This window comes from Salvelinus fontinalis, chromosome 27 (genome assembly GCF_029448725.1).
Source record: "Salvelinus fontinalis isolate EN_2023a chromosome 27, ASM2944872v1, whole genome shotgun sequence".
Lineage (NCBI taxonomy): Eukaryota > Metazoa > Chordata > Actinopteri > Salmoniformes > Salmonidae > Salvelinus > Salvelinus fontinalis.
In genome coordinates, this window is record NC_074691.1 from 24481213 (window position 1) to 24496505 (window position 15293).

At 45.7% G+C, this 15293-nt stretch overlaps 1 protein-coding gene across 3 annotated transcripts in view; it reads right to left on the bottom strand.

The window, feature by feature from the left end:
- LOC129825339 (kelch-like protein 29) overlaps positions 1-15293 on the bottom strand; it is a 398302-nt gene that overhangs the window by 3079 nt on the left and 379930 nt on the right. For all 3 annotated transcript variants that reach the window (XM_055885359.1, XM_055885361.1, XM_055885360.1), the window contains 2 exons: positions 4170-4363; positions 506-650 (listed from right to left, as the gene is read on the bottom strand). In XM_055885359.1, coding sequence (XP_055741334.1) covers positions 506-650; positions 4170-4363 — 339 coding nt within the window. The remainder of the gene's footprint in view (positions 1-505; positions 651-4169; positions 4364-15293) is intronic.

A 15293-nucleotide genomic window follows, 5' to 3' on the forward strand; every position in this document is an offset into this window, starting at 1 on the left:
TGGGTTCTTACCTGCAGAACTGTCGTGAGTGGTTCACGTGGGTTCTTACCTGCAGAACTGTCGTGAGTGGTTCACGTGGGTTCTTACCTGCAGAACTGTCGTGAGTGGTTCACGTGGGTTCTTACCTGCAGAACTGTCGTGAGTGGTTCACGTGGGTTCTTACCTGCAGAACTGTCGTGAGTGGTTCACGTGGGTTCTTACCTGCAGAACTGTCGTGAGTGGTTCACGTGGGTTCTTACCTGCAGAACTGTCGTGAGTGGTTCACGTGGGTTCTTACCTGCAGAACTGTCGTGAGTGGTTCACGTGGGTTCTAACCTGCAGAACTGTCGTGAGTAGTTCACGTGGGTTCTAACCTGCAGAACTGTCGTGAGTAGTTCACGTGGGTTCTTACCTGCAGAACTGTCGTGAGTAGTTCACGTGGGTTCTTACCTGCAGAACTGTCGTGAGTAGTTCACGTGGGTTCTTACCTGCAGAACTGTCGTGAGTAGTTCACGTGGGTTCTTACCTGCAGAACTGTCGTGAGTGGTTCATATTAGGTCCGGCTTTGATGTTTCCCTTGTCTGGGTCATAGATGGTGGTGGCCCGGGCGTAGGCTCCTCCCAGAATAAAGATGTGTCCGTTCAGAGTGACTGCCGGGGCGTACTTATTATCTGCACAACAAACACAGAGACACGCGAGATTAACAGATAGGAAGGTAGAAGATTTAGAACGGGCCGAAGGAGAGAAAGATTTTTAAAAGCCAGGGCTGGATAGACGTTGAAAACTAGACAAAAACGGATGTTAATGCTTGAATTGTATTTTCCTCCGGCAGAATGTCCCAGGGTAGAACTGCATGATTCGGTTTTACATTTATTCTTCAGTCTACAGCTGCAAAATCACATGGACATTCCTCATATCACTTCCCTGAGTACCAGGCTCAAGACATAAAAAAGATGGTTTTGGGAAATGTACATTTTACAGTGAACGGATAACAGAATTCATGAATCGACCCCGCCCTTTCCTAATTACCTATATAAATCCCGCCCCGCCCACACACGCTCCGTCAAGACCAATCAATGTACAACACATCGACAGACCAATCATTCTTTCAAATGATTACAGCTGGCCAATTTATGACATCATGAATAATGCAGATATCCCCGTGTAGCATTTTGTTTTTCACTTCCATCCACCACAAACACGCGCCACATCCCCTTCAGTGACTATAAAGACAGATGGGTTTAATTAAAATCCCATCTCGCCAGGCGTAAGTGACGACAGTCGTTCAGCTCTCTCTATGTGACACTCAGAACCCGGGGCCCTGTCACTATCAGTAACACAACCAGGAAACAACCAGATTTCAGCTGGCGGGTGGGCGTGGCTGGCGTGTGTGTGTGTCAGAGACAGAGGGATTGTATCAAGTGTCTCCAGAGACAAAATACAAAGCTCTTCCCTGGGGACTGTTCCACTGTTCTGCTTTAACAATAGATACACTGTTTCCCTTCGCTGCCTCAGATGAGCTTCTCTCATGTGAATACGAAGGTCTTGGAGCACTATTTAAAGTGCCTTATATTCCCAGTGTTCACCTACATACACTGCCTTATATTCCCAGTGTACTCCTATCTATATACCGCCTTATATTCCCAGTGTACTCCTATATACCGCCTTATAATCCCAGTGTACTCCTATATACTGCCTTATAATCCCAGCGTACTCCTATATACCGCCTTATATTCCCAGCGTACTCCTATATACTGCCTTATATTCCCAGTGTACTCCTATATACTGCCTTATATTCCCAGCGTACTCCTATATACTGCCTTATATTCCCAGTGTACTCCTATATACTGCCTTATATTCCCAGTGTACTCCTATATACTGCCTTATATTCCCAGTGTACTCCTATATACTGCCTTATAATCCCAGCGTACTCCTATATACTGCCTTATATTCCCAGTGTACTCCTATATACTGCCTTATATTCCCAGTGTACTCCTATATACTGCCTTATATTCCCAGTGTACTCCTATATACTGCCTTATATTCCCAGCGTACTCCTATATACTGCCTTATATTCCCAGCGTACTCCTATATACTGCCTTATATTCCCAGCGTACTCCTATATGCTGCCTTATATTCCCAGCGTACTCCTATATACTGCCTTATATTCCCAGTGTACTCCTATATACTGCCTTATATTCCCAGTGTACTCCTATATACTGCCTTATATTCCCAGTGTACTCCTATATACTGCCTTATATTCCCAGCGTACTCCTATATACTGCCTTATACTCTCAGTGTACTCCTATATACTGCCTTGTACTCCTATATACTGCCTTACATTCCCAGTGTACTCCTATACACCTATATACTGCCTTATATTCCCAGTGTACTCCTATATACTGCCTTATATTCCCAGTGTACTCCTATATACTGCCTTACATTCCCAGTGTACTCCTATACACTGCCTTACATTCCCAGTGTACTCCTATACACCTATACACTGCCTTATATTCCCAGTGTACTCCTCTATAATTCAAAAAGGCAGCCATCATTAGTTAGTAGTGAGTCGTATAAAGCAGAAAGAGCCCCCCTTTTCACTTCCTTGTTTGTCATGTGACCACAGGAGCCAACGGTTGTGTTTTTCATATGTAGGAAGTAACCATATTTGTAACATGAAACCAGTGGCTCATTTCTGGTCCCACTGTAAACATGGTTGTTTCCTGTCATATTGTCTCAGCCCAACAGCAGCTGGAGAGGGAGCAATAAGAGAAAACTAGAAGTAGATTTGAACCAAATCTGGAAGCAAGCTTTCCACTGTACCTACGGGCCAACTTCGGTATTGCAGTTTAACTGAAATCTGATCCAAAAAAACTGTTCTCCTAGACGGCAAGTCAAATTGGAAAATTCCTGATAAGACACTGGTCATCACTTTTGTGCACTAAACAACCATTGAATTATTTTAACTGTTGCTGCCCAAGTCCGATTTATTTTCCATCATTAACATTCATGCTGACGTCATGAGCACAGCTGGCCACGGGGAAGTGCCGGTTGGTTTGTTTAGCTGTCCACGTGGTTGGCACGCTCTGGCAGCATTCCCAGTGCATGTTCACACAATACCTCTGTCACTCATCTGCAAAAGTGCACGGCCTTAGTCGGCTGATGTAGAGAGAGATCAACAACCACGAAACAGCGAATGCGCACGTCAGCAGATTACATTGAAATCGATGTTCGGCCATCTTGTAACATGTTCTCCAATGAATTATATACCTCGGCAGTTTTAACTAAGGCTTTGTTATCAGGTAGATTATAACACACAATCGGTAATCATGATTGTTCAGAGGGCCTCCAATTCACGCTTTATGCACATCCTCCTTGATCCTTCAGCTTCCTTTATACTTACTCACAACAGTGTAATTTGCACAATAATTGTTCTGGATCAAGTCTTGGGCCAGTAGTGCTTCTCTTTGCTTTTTCCCTTTCTTTCTACTTGATCTTTTTTTCTCGCTTTATCTATCCCTTCTCTTTCGCCCCCTCCCTCTCTTTCTTAGCAGGACACATGAACACTGGATTAGTGACTGTCTGAGATAACTGTTCACAGCTTGGGTTGGAATGTGTGGGACCGTCTGACAGAGCGTGTGTGTGTATAAACATGTATGCTAGTGCTTGAGTGAACTCATGTGTCTACAGTAAATCGATGTTCAGGTGGTGTGTGTTTATGTTCCTGCATACGTGTGTGTATGTAAGGGTGTGTATTACTGCATGTGCGTGAGAGCAGGAAAGAGTTTGTTGATAAGTGTTGAGAAAACCACTTGCAGCTCATTCAGGGGAGAAGGTTCCAAACAAAGGACTCCCATCACTGGGTTACATCCAGGATCTACAGGCTGCTGTCAGCTACTGCTTTCCAGTCCTTCCTCTTTGTAATAGCTGCACCCTCTCCACAGTCTGTTAGACCATATTCCTTTCTCCCCCTCTTGCTCTTTGCTGTGGATACATTTCTACTGCATGCCTAGGCCCGGGGGATCATGTGGGGTTAGATAAGGTGGTGTGTGTGCACATGTGAATATTTATTTGGGGGTCGGTGAGGTTGAGTGAACTGTGCTCTCATTCCGCTCTACATTACTGCCATCTCTGCCAAGTTAGTGCCGAGTAAATTAGCGTATAGAACAGTTAAGAGTATTGACTCTTACCTATCATGGGTGACTCTATGAAGCTCCAGGAGTTGGTCTGAGGGACGTATGACTGTAGTACTCCTGCAGATCGCCCTGCCTCGTTCACCCCTCCAAACACATACACCTTCCCCCCACACACTGTGGCTGCTGCAGAGTGCACCGGCTTGGGGAGCGGAGACACCATCGCCCACTGGTTGGTTATGGTGTCGTACCTACGGAGAGGAGAGAGACAAGGACTGGTTAGTGATGGTTCATACCAACACAGAGAGAGGAGAGACACAAAAGACTGGTTAGTGATGGTTCATACCTCGTAACACAGGGAAGTTTTTACCATTGTTATTTCATCTGCAAGGCCCTTTTCAATATATTTGAAATGTGCATTTAGAAACTTTAATATTGCAATGTGCTAGCTTATGACCCATGTCTCCTATTTTCTAAATGGTACACACAGCACAACTGCAAACAAGAGAATATCATTCAGATACACTACATGGCCAAAAGACACCTGCTTGTCGAACATCTCCTTTCAAAATTGTGTGTATTACTATGGAGTTGGTCCCCCTTTGCTGCTATAACAGCCTCCACTCTTCTGGGAAGGCTTTCCACTAGATGTTGGAACATTGCTGCGGGGACTTGCTTCCATTCAGCCACAAGAGCATTAGTGAGGTCGGGCACTGATGTTAGGCAATTAGGCCTGGCTCGCAGTCAGCGTTCCAATTAATCCCAAAGGTGTTCGATGGAGTTGAGGTCAGGGCTCTGTGCAGGCCAGTCAAGTTATTCCACACAGATCGACAAACCATTTCTGTATGGACCTTGCTTTGTGCATGGGGGCATTGTCATGCTGAAACAGGAAAGGGCCTTCTCCAAACTGTTGCCACAAAGTTGGAGGCACAGAATGATCCATTGTGTGCTGTAGCGTTAAGATAGATGGTGAAGCGTGATTCATCACTCCAAAGAACATGTTTCCACTGCACCAGAGTCCAATGGCAGTGAGCTTTACACCACTCCAGCCAATGCTTGGCATTACACATGGTGATCTTAGGCTTGTGTGCGCGGCTACTCGGCCATGGAACCCCATTTCATGAAGCTCATGACGAACACTTTTTATATTGACGTTGCTTCCAGAGGCATTTTGGTTACTCAGTAGTGAGTGTTACAACCGAGGACAGAATTCTTTACGCGCTTCAGAACTCGGCGGCCCCATTCTGTGAGCTTGTGTGGCCTACTACTTTGCGGCTGAGCCGTTGTTGGAACTGAGCTCTTCAGTATGGGCCATTCTACTTCCAATGTTTGTCTATGGAGATTGCATGGCAGTGTGCTCCATTTTTCTGACACCTGTCAGCAACGGGTGTGGCTGAAATAGCCAAATCCATTCATTTGAAGGGGTGTCCACATACTTTTGGTCATGCAGTGTAGTATCACAGGGCACAATACTGAGTCCAGGGAGCCAGGCATGAAACATGCAACGGTAAAAGTTAAAGACACCAAGTAATACATTTTCGGACATGACTGCAAAACAAAGGCAACCAGCCATGACGAAACATCTAGCCGACAATGGCAGCTATAGACATTAAAACCATAGTAACTAGGGATGCGCGATATATCGGTGAACATATCAGAAACGGACGATATTAGCTAAAAATGCCAACATCGGTATCGGCTCGATGTCTAGTCTAACACCAATGATAAAAACCAATGTCAAAGCTACCGTGCATACTTATATAACGTTGGTACATGACGTAATAACGGCACACAAAATTCTTCGCTACACGTGCAACACAGCATTCCTAACCTAGCCCACAATGTCTGCTGTATGGATCGAGCAGTCAACAAGTCGAGCAGTCATTTAAAAGAGTAAGAACATTTCAGCGAGACAACTCAAAAGGTGAAATCCATTAAAGCCAAGATAATGGAATTCGTTGCCCTTGACAATCAACCGTTCTATGTCGTGGATGATGTTGGCTTTCGCAGACTGGTCGAGCACCGGTACACACTACCAAGTGCACTATTTTTCAGATGTTGCCCTACCGGAGTTACACAGTAATAGCTTCACGACATACATACTCTGGAACGCCGTTTGGGTCTTTGCGTGTCAATAAAGATATAGTAGCACTGTCAAAGCTGTACAAAAGTCTGCAAACAACGTGTTTACAATACCGCGTTGGTAATAAAGCATAATTTGTTCGACCGCAACTTCTGAGGTAGCTAGCTTTAGCTTGGTACCTAGCTAGCACCAATACAACTAGTCAGAAAACAATGACCAGTAGAAACTGAAGTTATTTTCATTATTCTTAGCAATGATTGAGGAATCCTTGTGAGTAAGTATTAGCTAGGTAGCCACTTGTTAATCGCCTATTGAAACAACTTTCAGTTCATGAAAATAAATAGCTAGGCAGCTACTTAACCCTGTTGCCCAAAGCTAACGTTATAAGCAGCCAGCTAGGTTCATCTGGCTAGTGAGGCTCAACCGGAACGGGTTATGTGTTGTGAAGCCAGCCACAATAAGGATTAGGCACAATAGCGGAATTTGTGGTTTGTCTTCAAAATAAACGTGTCATTGACAGTGATGCAAATGAATATAAAATAGTAGAATTATGCTATACTTTTATTTTGAAGGCTAACCGCAAAGTCAACTATTGTGTCTAGCTTCACATAGATGGGTCCGACCACTATCAATCAAATAAGAACTGTCTTACAATTTATATTAGCTAGACAAAATTTTTTAGGTGGCGAGCGCTTTGCTTGAGTGCGCGCTTGCTTGAGTGCGCGCTTGAGCGCTTGCTTGAGTGCGCGCTTGAGCGCTTGCTTGAGTGCGCGCTTGAGCGCTTGCTTGAGTGCGCGCTTGAGCGCTTGCTTGAGTGCGCGCTTGAGCGCTTGCTTGAGTGCGCGCTTGAGCGCTTGCTTGAGTGCGCGCTTGAGCGCTTGCTTGAGTGCGCGCTTGAGCGCTTGCTTGAGCGCGCGCTTGAGCGCTTGCTTGAGCGCGCGCTTGAGCGCGCGCTTGAGCGCTTGCTTGAGCGCTCGCTTGAGCGCTTGCTTGAGTGCGCGCTTGAGCGCTTGCTTGAGTGCGCGCTTGAGCGCTTGCTTGAGTGCGCGCTTGAGCGCTTGCTTGAGTGCGCGCTTAAGCGCTTGCTTGAGTGCGCGTGTGTGAGTTGTCTATAAAGTCAATTACAAACCAATTGGTTGGAGGAGTGAAATGCAATCACGTTTCAGACAGAATTAGCTGTGAAAACACATCAATCACGTTTCAGACAGAATTAGCTGTGAAAACACATCAATCACGTTTCAGACAGAATTAGCTGTGAAAACACATCAATCACGTTTCAGACAGAATTAGCTGTGAAAACACATCAATCACGTTTCAGACAGAATTAGCTGTGAAAACACAATCACGTTTCAGACAGAATTAGCTGTGAAAACACATCAATCATGCGTTTAGTGATGGTCAATACTGTGGCTGTTGGTGAAGAGGAGAGCCAAGGTCACTTGAGGAGCTATTTACAACACAGAGACAGAATCAGGCCATAGACAAACATTTACTGCAGAAATAAATACTTTTAATTGAAGAATGTGTCAGACTAGTTTGTTTATTATTTACTCCTATTTTCTCTGAAGATTACACATGAAACGAATCCACTGATATCAAACACAAACACTGTTGGAGAGTTGATTTGGGGAGGCTAGCTGTCAGTCAACATGATTTTTGGTATGACAGGATAAATAACGTGCGAGTGAGTGGATAAAGAGGGACATGGAGGCCTAGTCAGCCTGCTACAGAGAGCAGGCATATTAGATATGGGTCACCATCAAACACACTAATATGCAGGAGTGAAAGTAGATTTAATTTTTTACTGGTAAGAGACACCCAAGTGTGCACAGATTTCTATAGCCTAGGGGGGGTAGTCATAGAATTACATTTCAAATCCCTATTCATTTCATATATGACGTCTGTGAGCCTAATAGCCTAGTCTTTGTCATAACACATAATATGCAATACCTTTTAACATAAGCAAAGCGTGGGTTTCAAGTTTGGGAAGCTAATTTTCACCATAAACACGCACCTTTATAATAAAGCATTCCACGCATCCACACATTTGCAGACTTATCTAAGAAAGCCTACTATTCTTAAATGTGATGATTAGATATATTATTTGCCTAAATTTTGACTACCAATCCCTGTTCGCACAAAGACTATGGGCTGCCTAGGCTATAAGCCTATCAGATATATTTCTTGTTGGCCTTTTATAAACACATTTCATGAAATTCTACTACATGTGAATAGAGACATTAACAATCTTACAATAACAGGGTAGCCTACTCTGCTGACACTGACAAACAGATCAAGAAAAACAACCTTGTCTGATCCATTTAATGGGCCTACGAAAAGAGGAGCCCTGGAGGAGGAAATTATTGTCCAAAAAGAAACAAAAACAAGTGGCACTGACCCATTGATAAAGACAGTGAACTGCACACTCACCGGGGCTATGACCGATGTTCTCTGCTGGTGCCAATAAGATGAGCTACTGTTGGCTTAATTCAATTGAGAATATTGATACCTAAAAGACAGATTGGAGTCTTTTCATTGTCATATCTTTATAGCAACAGCCATTTGCTTTCTAAACTGTTTATCCAGGATTGTATTTTTAAAATATTGAGACATGCCTGGCTGGGTCTCTCTCTTCACTGACAGTCGCAACTCAGTCTATTTTATTTTGCTGTGCCACTGCCCTAAATGCAGGCCCTTCCGACTGTAGGCTATGAGATTGAAAATGATCCAGTTTTTCTTTGTTTAGTTGAAAACCCTTTTTCTCCCCAATTTCGTGATTACGATCTTGTCTCATCCCTCAGAAGAGGAGAAAGGTCGTATCATGCATCCTCCTAAACATGACCCGCCAAACCGCACTTCTTAACACCCGTTCGCTTAACACGGAAGCCAGCTGCATCAATGTGTTGGAGGAAACCCCGTTTAACTGAAGACCGGAGTCAGCCTGCAGGCGCCCGGCCCGCAACAAGGAGTCGCTAGAGCGCGATGAGCTAAGTAAAGCCCCAAGGCCAAACCCTCTTCAAACGACGCCACCCTATGGGACTCCCGGCCACGGCCGATAACGACGGGATCGAACCCCAGGCTGTAGTGATGCCGCAACACTGATGCAGTGCCTTAGACTGTTGCGCCACTCGTGAGGCCCACAACTTTTATTTTATTTTAAAAGCTAATGATCCTCTGTGGACTAAAATTGCTTTTTGGGTTAGTAGCCTCATTTGAATGATTTTATTTATTTATGTATAGACAGGAGTAAGCTAATTAGGCTTTATATTTGGCAATTTAATTCAACTTAATTTAGGGAAAGCTTAGCTTCCCTAAATATTAGATAATGGTGTAGTAGCCTATAGCTTTAGGCCCTGAGGCTGCGGTTAGCGTAGGCCCTGAGGCTGCGGTTAGCGTAGGCCCTGAGGCTGCGGTTAGCGTAGGCCCTGAGGCTGCGGTTAGCGTAGGCCCTGAGGCTGCGGTTAGCGTAGGCCCTGAGGCTGCGGTTAGCGTAGGCCCTGAGGCTGCGGTTAGCGTAGGCCCTGAGGCTGCGGTTAGCGTAGGCCCTGAGGCTGCGGTTAGCGTAGGCCCTGAGGCTGCGGTTAGCGTAGGCCCTGAGGCTGCGGTTAGGGTAGGCCCTGAGGCTGCGGTTAGGGTAGGCCCTGAGGCTGCGGTTAGGGTAGGCCCTGAGGCTGCGGTTAGGGTAGGCCCTGAGGCTGCGGTTAGGGTAGGCCCTGAGGCTGCGGTTAGAGTAGGCCCTGAGGCTGCGGTTAGGGTAGGCCCTGAGGCTGCGGTTAGGGTAGGCCCTGAGGCTGCGGTTAGGGTAGGCCCTGAGGCTGCGGTTAGGGTAGGCCCTGAGGCTGCGGTTAGGGTAGGCCCTGAGGCTGCGGTTAGGGTAGGCCCTGAGGCTGCGGTTAGGGTAGGCCCTGAGGCTGCGGTTAGCGTAGGCCCTGAGGCTGCGGTTAGCGTAGGCCCTGAGGCTGCGGTTAGCGTAGGCCCTGAGGCTGCGGTTAGCGTAGGCCCTGAGGCTGCGGTTAGCGTAGGCCCTGAGGCTGCGGTTAGCGTAGGCCCTGAGGCTGCGGTTAGCGTAGGCCCTGAGGCTGCGGTTAGCGTAGGCCCTGAGGCTGCGGTTAGGGTTAGTACTGACAGCATTTTAGCTTGCTAGCTACTTCCAGACAACACCTCACTGACCATTTTTCTAACCCTAGCAGAGCTGGTTAGGCTGTTTACATGTTATCTAGAGCATTAGCGACTAACTGTGGTGCGGGCAACAATTGAATTAAATGTTTGCCAATGTTTACTGACATGGGTCATTTTCAGCAGGTGCAGTGCGTTCATAAATTCATCGGATATTCTGCGCTCTGGCACACAGAAGTGCTATGAAATCTTGCTAGCTAACCAAATGACACCTGCATCTCTGGCTGTAGCCACCGATAAACGATATGAGGGGGAAAAAGTTGGTCACTCACCCATTCCTCCAATGTCATCCTTCCAGCAGCTAGCTAACGTTAGGCTCAGGGTTTTTAGCTTGCTATTTAAATAGATACGCTAGCCTATTAGCCGCGTTATGACTGACTTGTGATCATTAACATTTTTCATTGTATTGACATTCACAGCCTTAGTTACATTTCTTAGTTTTTGTACCAAATATTGTGTCATTGAAACTGAAACAGTGCATTCCGAAGTTGGTTTTGTACCATAAACATGGAATTTGATCTTTTTTACTGATATTATGATTGTTTGTTTCATATCTGCAAAGTAGTTAAAACACTGTCAGTTCCACTTCAAGCCTTCGTCGGGTAGTCTGTTTATTATTCACCATAACAATAGCAGCCCAGACAGCCTAAAAGTCAGTAAGGCCATGGTGAATGGGGTTTAATAGAGGTTTGCTAGCTAATGGTTTGTCTTATTATCCTTTTCATACACAGACCAAAACCATGGAAAAATAAGAGCCACCTGAAGACAGTCATGATTCCTGCATTTTCAGACCCTGTAACCAAAATACAGCTATCGGGTCTGTGTGAATGGTTCTCGGTTTTAAGCTGCAAACAGACCACATGGTTTAATAACACCCCTCCCAATTTTCCAGCTACCCACTGATATGTATTTAAGAGGTATACCTGCAAATAAGTGGTAAATTACTGTTTGAGAAGGGGTCATACAAATATTGCCTTTTTTTTTTACAGGCACCACAACTTCTGTCTGAAATGGGTACCGGTGTGTGTGTTTCCTCTGCGCGCCCCTCTGCACTAGCAGAGACCGTGCTAAGGTCCAGATAATGACTCTCTCAGTCTCAGTTACAGCAGCAATGACAAGATCTTGTATGATATGTCCTGAGGAAAAACAACAGTGATCTGGGACTGGACTCAGACCTAACAAGAGAGCTAAGACAGATGGAAGAGAGAGAGAGAGGCATCTGTATGGAAGCCTTTCTGCTCATGCCTTCAATCTCTCCACACCTGTATTTCTCTCATGCTGGGTTCAAGTCAGAGCAGTAGTTGTCCCCCTGTGATTTTACTATAAAGACACTAGGATCTTGAGAGCCACAAAACCGCAGTGTGATGTGTGTGATACTGACAGCATCTAATTACGATGTGAAATCACCCACCCCATCATGCTAAACGAGTGTTTTTTTTGTGTGTTTCTGTATGTCAGATCGTGTTAATTGTCTCATCACCGTGTGAAGGTGGAATCTTACAGTCTCACTTGTGTCCAAGGACTAACTTTAGCTGAAGACACATTGCTAACTAACCGTGTTTCTGACTCATTAATTAGTTGATCAGGAGACCAGGAGGAAGGGAAAAGAACATCCAAGATAGTGATATTACATCCTGTCCTTTTGATTGCATCAATACATCACAATGCCAGATGTATTGGAAATAAATATGACCTACTGAATAGACAACACTAGGGTTATTGTCACACTTTGATCCTGTTGGCTTTGATTACATGGTTTAAGTCACTCCTTAGGAGAAAAACACATTTTATTGTCAAAGTAAACAAGGTCAGTATATACTGTGATCCATGTAGCACCAAACCAGCAGAACACCAGACACTAACACACACGCATGAACGCACACATGGACAGACAGCTACAAGCAGCACGCACACAAACACACAGAGCCCAGACACCTTAATCTAATCCCAGACCATCCACAATGGCTCTCCCAAATTTACCCATAATCCCTGAGAATAAACTAATTGACACGCTGCCCTGTACACGGAAGTCTGTCTATATTGATGTGACAGCACACTGGAGACCCTTGCTGCTGCTCTGCATCCTCCGCCAGCCATAACACTCATTTGAAACTGGTGAGAGGGCACCTTGAAACACTGTCAAGAGAGGACTGGAGACGGAGAGTGTGTGTGTCAGAGACAGTATCCCAGTTTAATTGGACGGGGGCGTCAGGTAGGACGTGCGACATCAGTGTTGGCTGTGGAGTAAGTTACACACTAATTACTGATCCTCACTCGGCACGCACACACACTAGACCAGAACACACACTTCTTTACTCACCCGTACACGGGACACCTAAACGTGTCACACTTATGCACACACGCACACTTTGCTATTTCAGACCTGAGACGAGAGATACATGTACCTGAAAAAAGCAGGCAAACAAACAGTGTCCTCAGCAGTGGTGCCATCCCTCAGTGTCGGAGAGCAGTGAGTGTTTTAAGATCATGTGACAGCACAGCTTTCCTCTGTAAAGGTCAGTTATCCATCTACAGCAGCAGGAAAGGCCCATTTCCTGGAAGCTCTCAGCCCAGAAGCTACCACACTACCCAGTAGTGCCTAATTAACTACACACATTATTAATGTGTGTCTCTTTCTTCCTTTGGGCTTAGTCTATCCTTTCTTATTTTTACAGCCTGGAGATATTTCTAATATTCTGTAGAATGTTAAGAGGATAGGAGAGGGAAAGGGGGGACATAGTAAGAGAGAGAGAGAAAGAAATGATTTAGCCTGCTGGTAAAACCTGGAAATCACCCAAACCGACAGCTAGTTGTTCATCAGCCTGGTAAAAGACACGCACACAATGCCTCAATCTTCACATGCATTACTTCCCTTCCTCTCTTATGTCCCTCTACCCCTCCACTAATAACTCTCCCCAGGCCCTAACCCTGCCTGTTTCTCTGGCTGTAACCTGGAACCCCAACTACATGAGGGACCGAGCAGGCCTCCCCAGACATCCCTGTTTCATCATCCTCTCCTACAGAAACCTCAGGCACACACACGCGCATGTTCCATCGTACGCTCCATCTTTCTCACACATACTCCTCAGGCCCTCGCTGTGACAGGGGGGAAGCTGGTGTGTCAGGTATAAGTCAGATAATCTGTCCGTCAGGTATCCTACAGCAGCCCAATACTATATGGAGAGAGAGGTAAAGGAAGAGGGGAGAGAGAGCGGGAGAACGGGAGAGAGAAATGGAGAGAAAGATGGGGGAGAGAGTGAGAAAAATAAAGGGAAAGATTGAGAGGGAGAGGGGGGGTTGAAGGGAGAGACAAGGAGAGAAAGAGAGATGGCTCTTTAGGACCTTCTTCCTCTCTCCCGGCACCGGAGACTAAATCAAAGAGACACAGATAGCCACCATGCAGAGCTGGCAAAGCACAGCCCAGGGTCAACACACACACCCAAAAGAATAGGTTGATAATTAGTGAAGGATGAATGGATGTCAGCTGAATTGGCCTTCATACCAATTTACACAGCAGAGAGGGATGAAAAATAATGAGAAAGGAGAGGGTGAAGAGAGAAAGGGTGAAGGAATAAGAAGCGAGCGAGAGAAGGTGTGATGGGAGTGGAAGAAAGTAGAGAAAGAAGGGTGAGTTAGCAGGAAGGGGTTAGCTGGAGCCCTGACAGCACAGTAGGAGACAGGGTTGTGAAGTTAAGGATTAGCTCTGCAGGGGGGACCTCCACAGCAGGGGGTCTGGAGCTAACTTTACCTCACCACAGAGCTCTGCCGTGGGACTACAGAGGCCCGGACACCCCCCTCTCTTCTCCTAGCTTCAGGCAAAGAAACAGGCACAGGAAAACAGCTCATCAACACGCCACATTAGGAGACGAGAGAGGGGGGATTTGGGATGCCATGCAGGCGGTTTTCTCAGCACTGAATGGGTACCCCATCAAGGAGCATATGTGTCTATGCCTGTGTATGTGTGTGCATGTATGACTGTTAGTGGGAGTGTGTGTATGGATCATTCATACTTGTATATCTACTGTGTGTGTGTGTGTGTGTGTGTGTGTGTGTGTGTGTGTGTGTGTGTGTGTGTGTGTGTGTGTGTGTGTGTGTGTGTGTGTGTGTGTGTGTGTGTGTGTGTGGCAAAATGTGAATGGGAACCTGCGTGTCTGTGTAGAATGGGTTGAATGAGTGGGGGCAGATCTCCCAGTGTGGCTTAACAGCTTCCCCTAGCAGGCAGACAATGGAGAAGATTACAGTCACAACTACTCTATACAGCCAGGCTGAGTACTGAGGAGAGATTCTATATAACCACTATACAGCCAGGCTGAGTACTGAGGAGAGATTCTATATAACCACTATACAGCCAGGCTGAGTACTGAGGAGAGCTTCTATATAACCACTATAGAGCCAGGCTGAGTAATGAGAGCTTCTATATAACCACTATAGAGCCAGGCTGAGTAATGAGAGCTTCTATATAACCACTATAGAGCCAGGCTGAGTAATGAGAGCTTCTATATAACCACTATACAGCCAGGCTGAGTGGAGCTTCTATATAACCACTATACAGCCAGGCGGAGTAATGAGAGCTTCTATATAACCACTATAGAGCCAGGCTGAGTAATGAGAGCTTCTATATAACCACTATACAGCCAGGCTGAGTAATGAGAGCTTCTATATAACCACTATAGAGCCAGGCTGAGTAATGAGAGCTTCTATATAACCACTATACAGCCAGGCTGAGTAATGAGAGCTTCTATATAACCACTATAGAGCCAGGCTGAGTAATGAGAGCTTCTATATAACCACTATACAGCCAGGCTGAGTGGAGCTTCTATATAACCACTATACAGCCAGGCGGAGTAATGAGAGCTTCTATATAACCACTATAGAGCCAGGCTGAGTAATGAGAGCTTCTATATAACCACTATAGAGCCAGG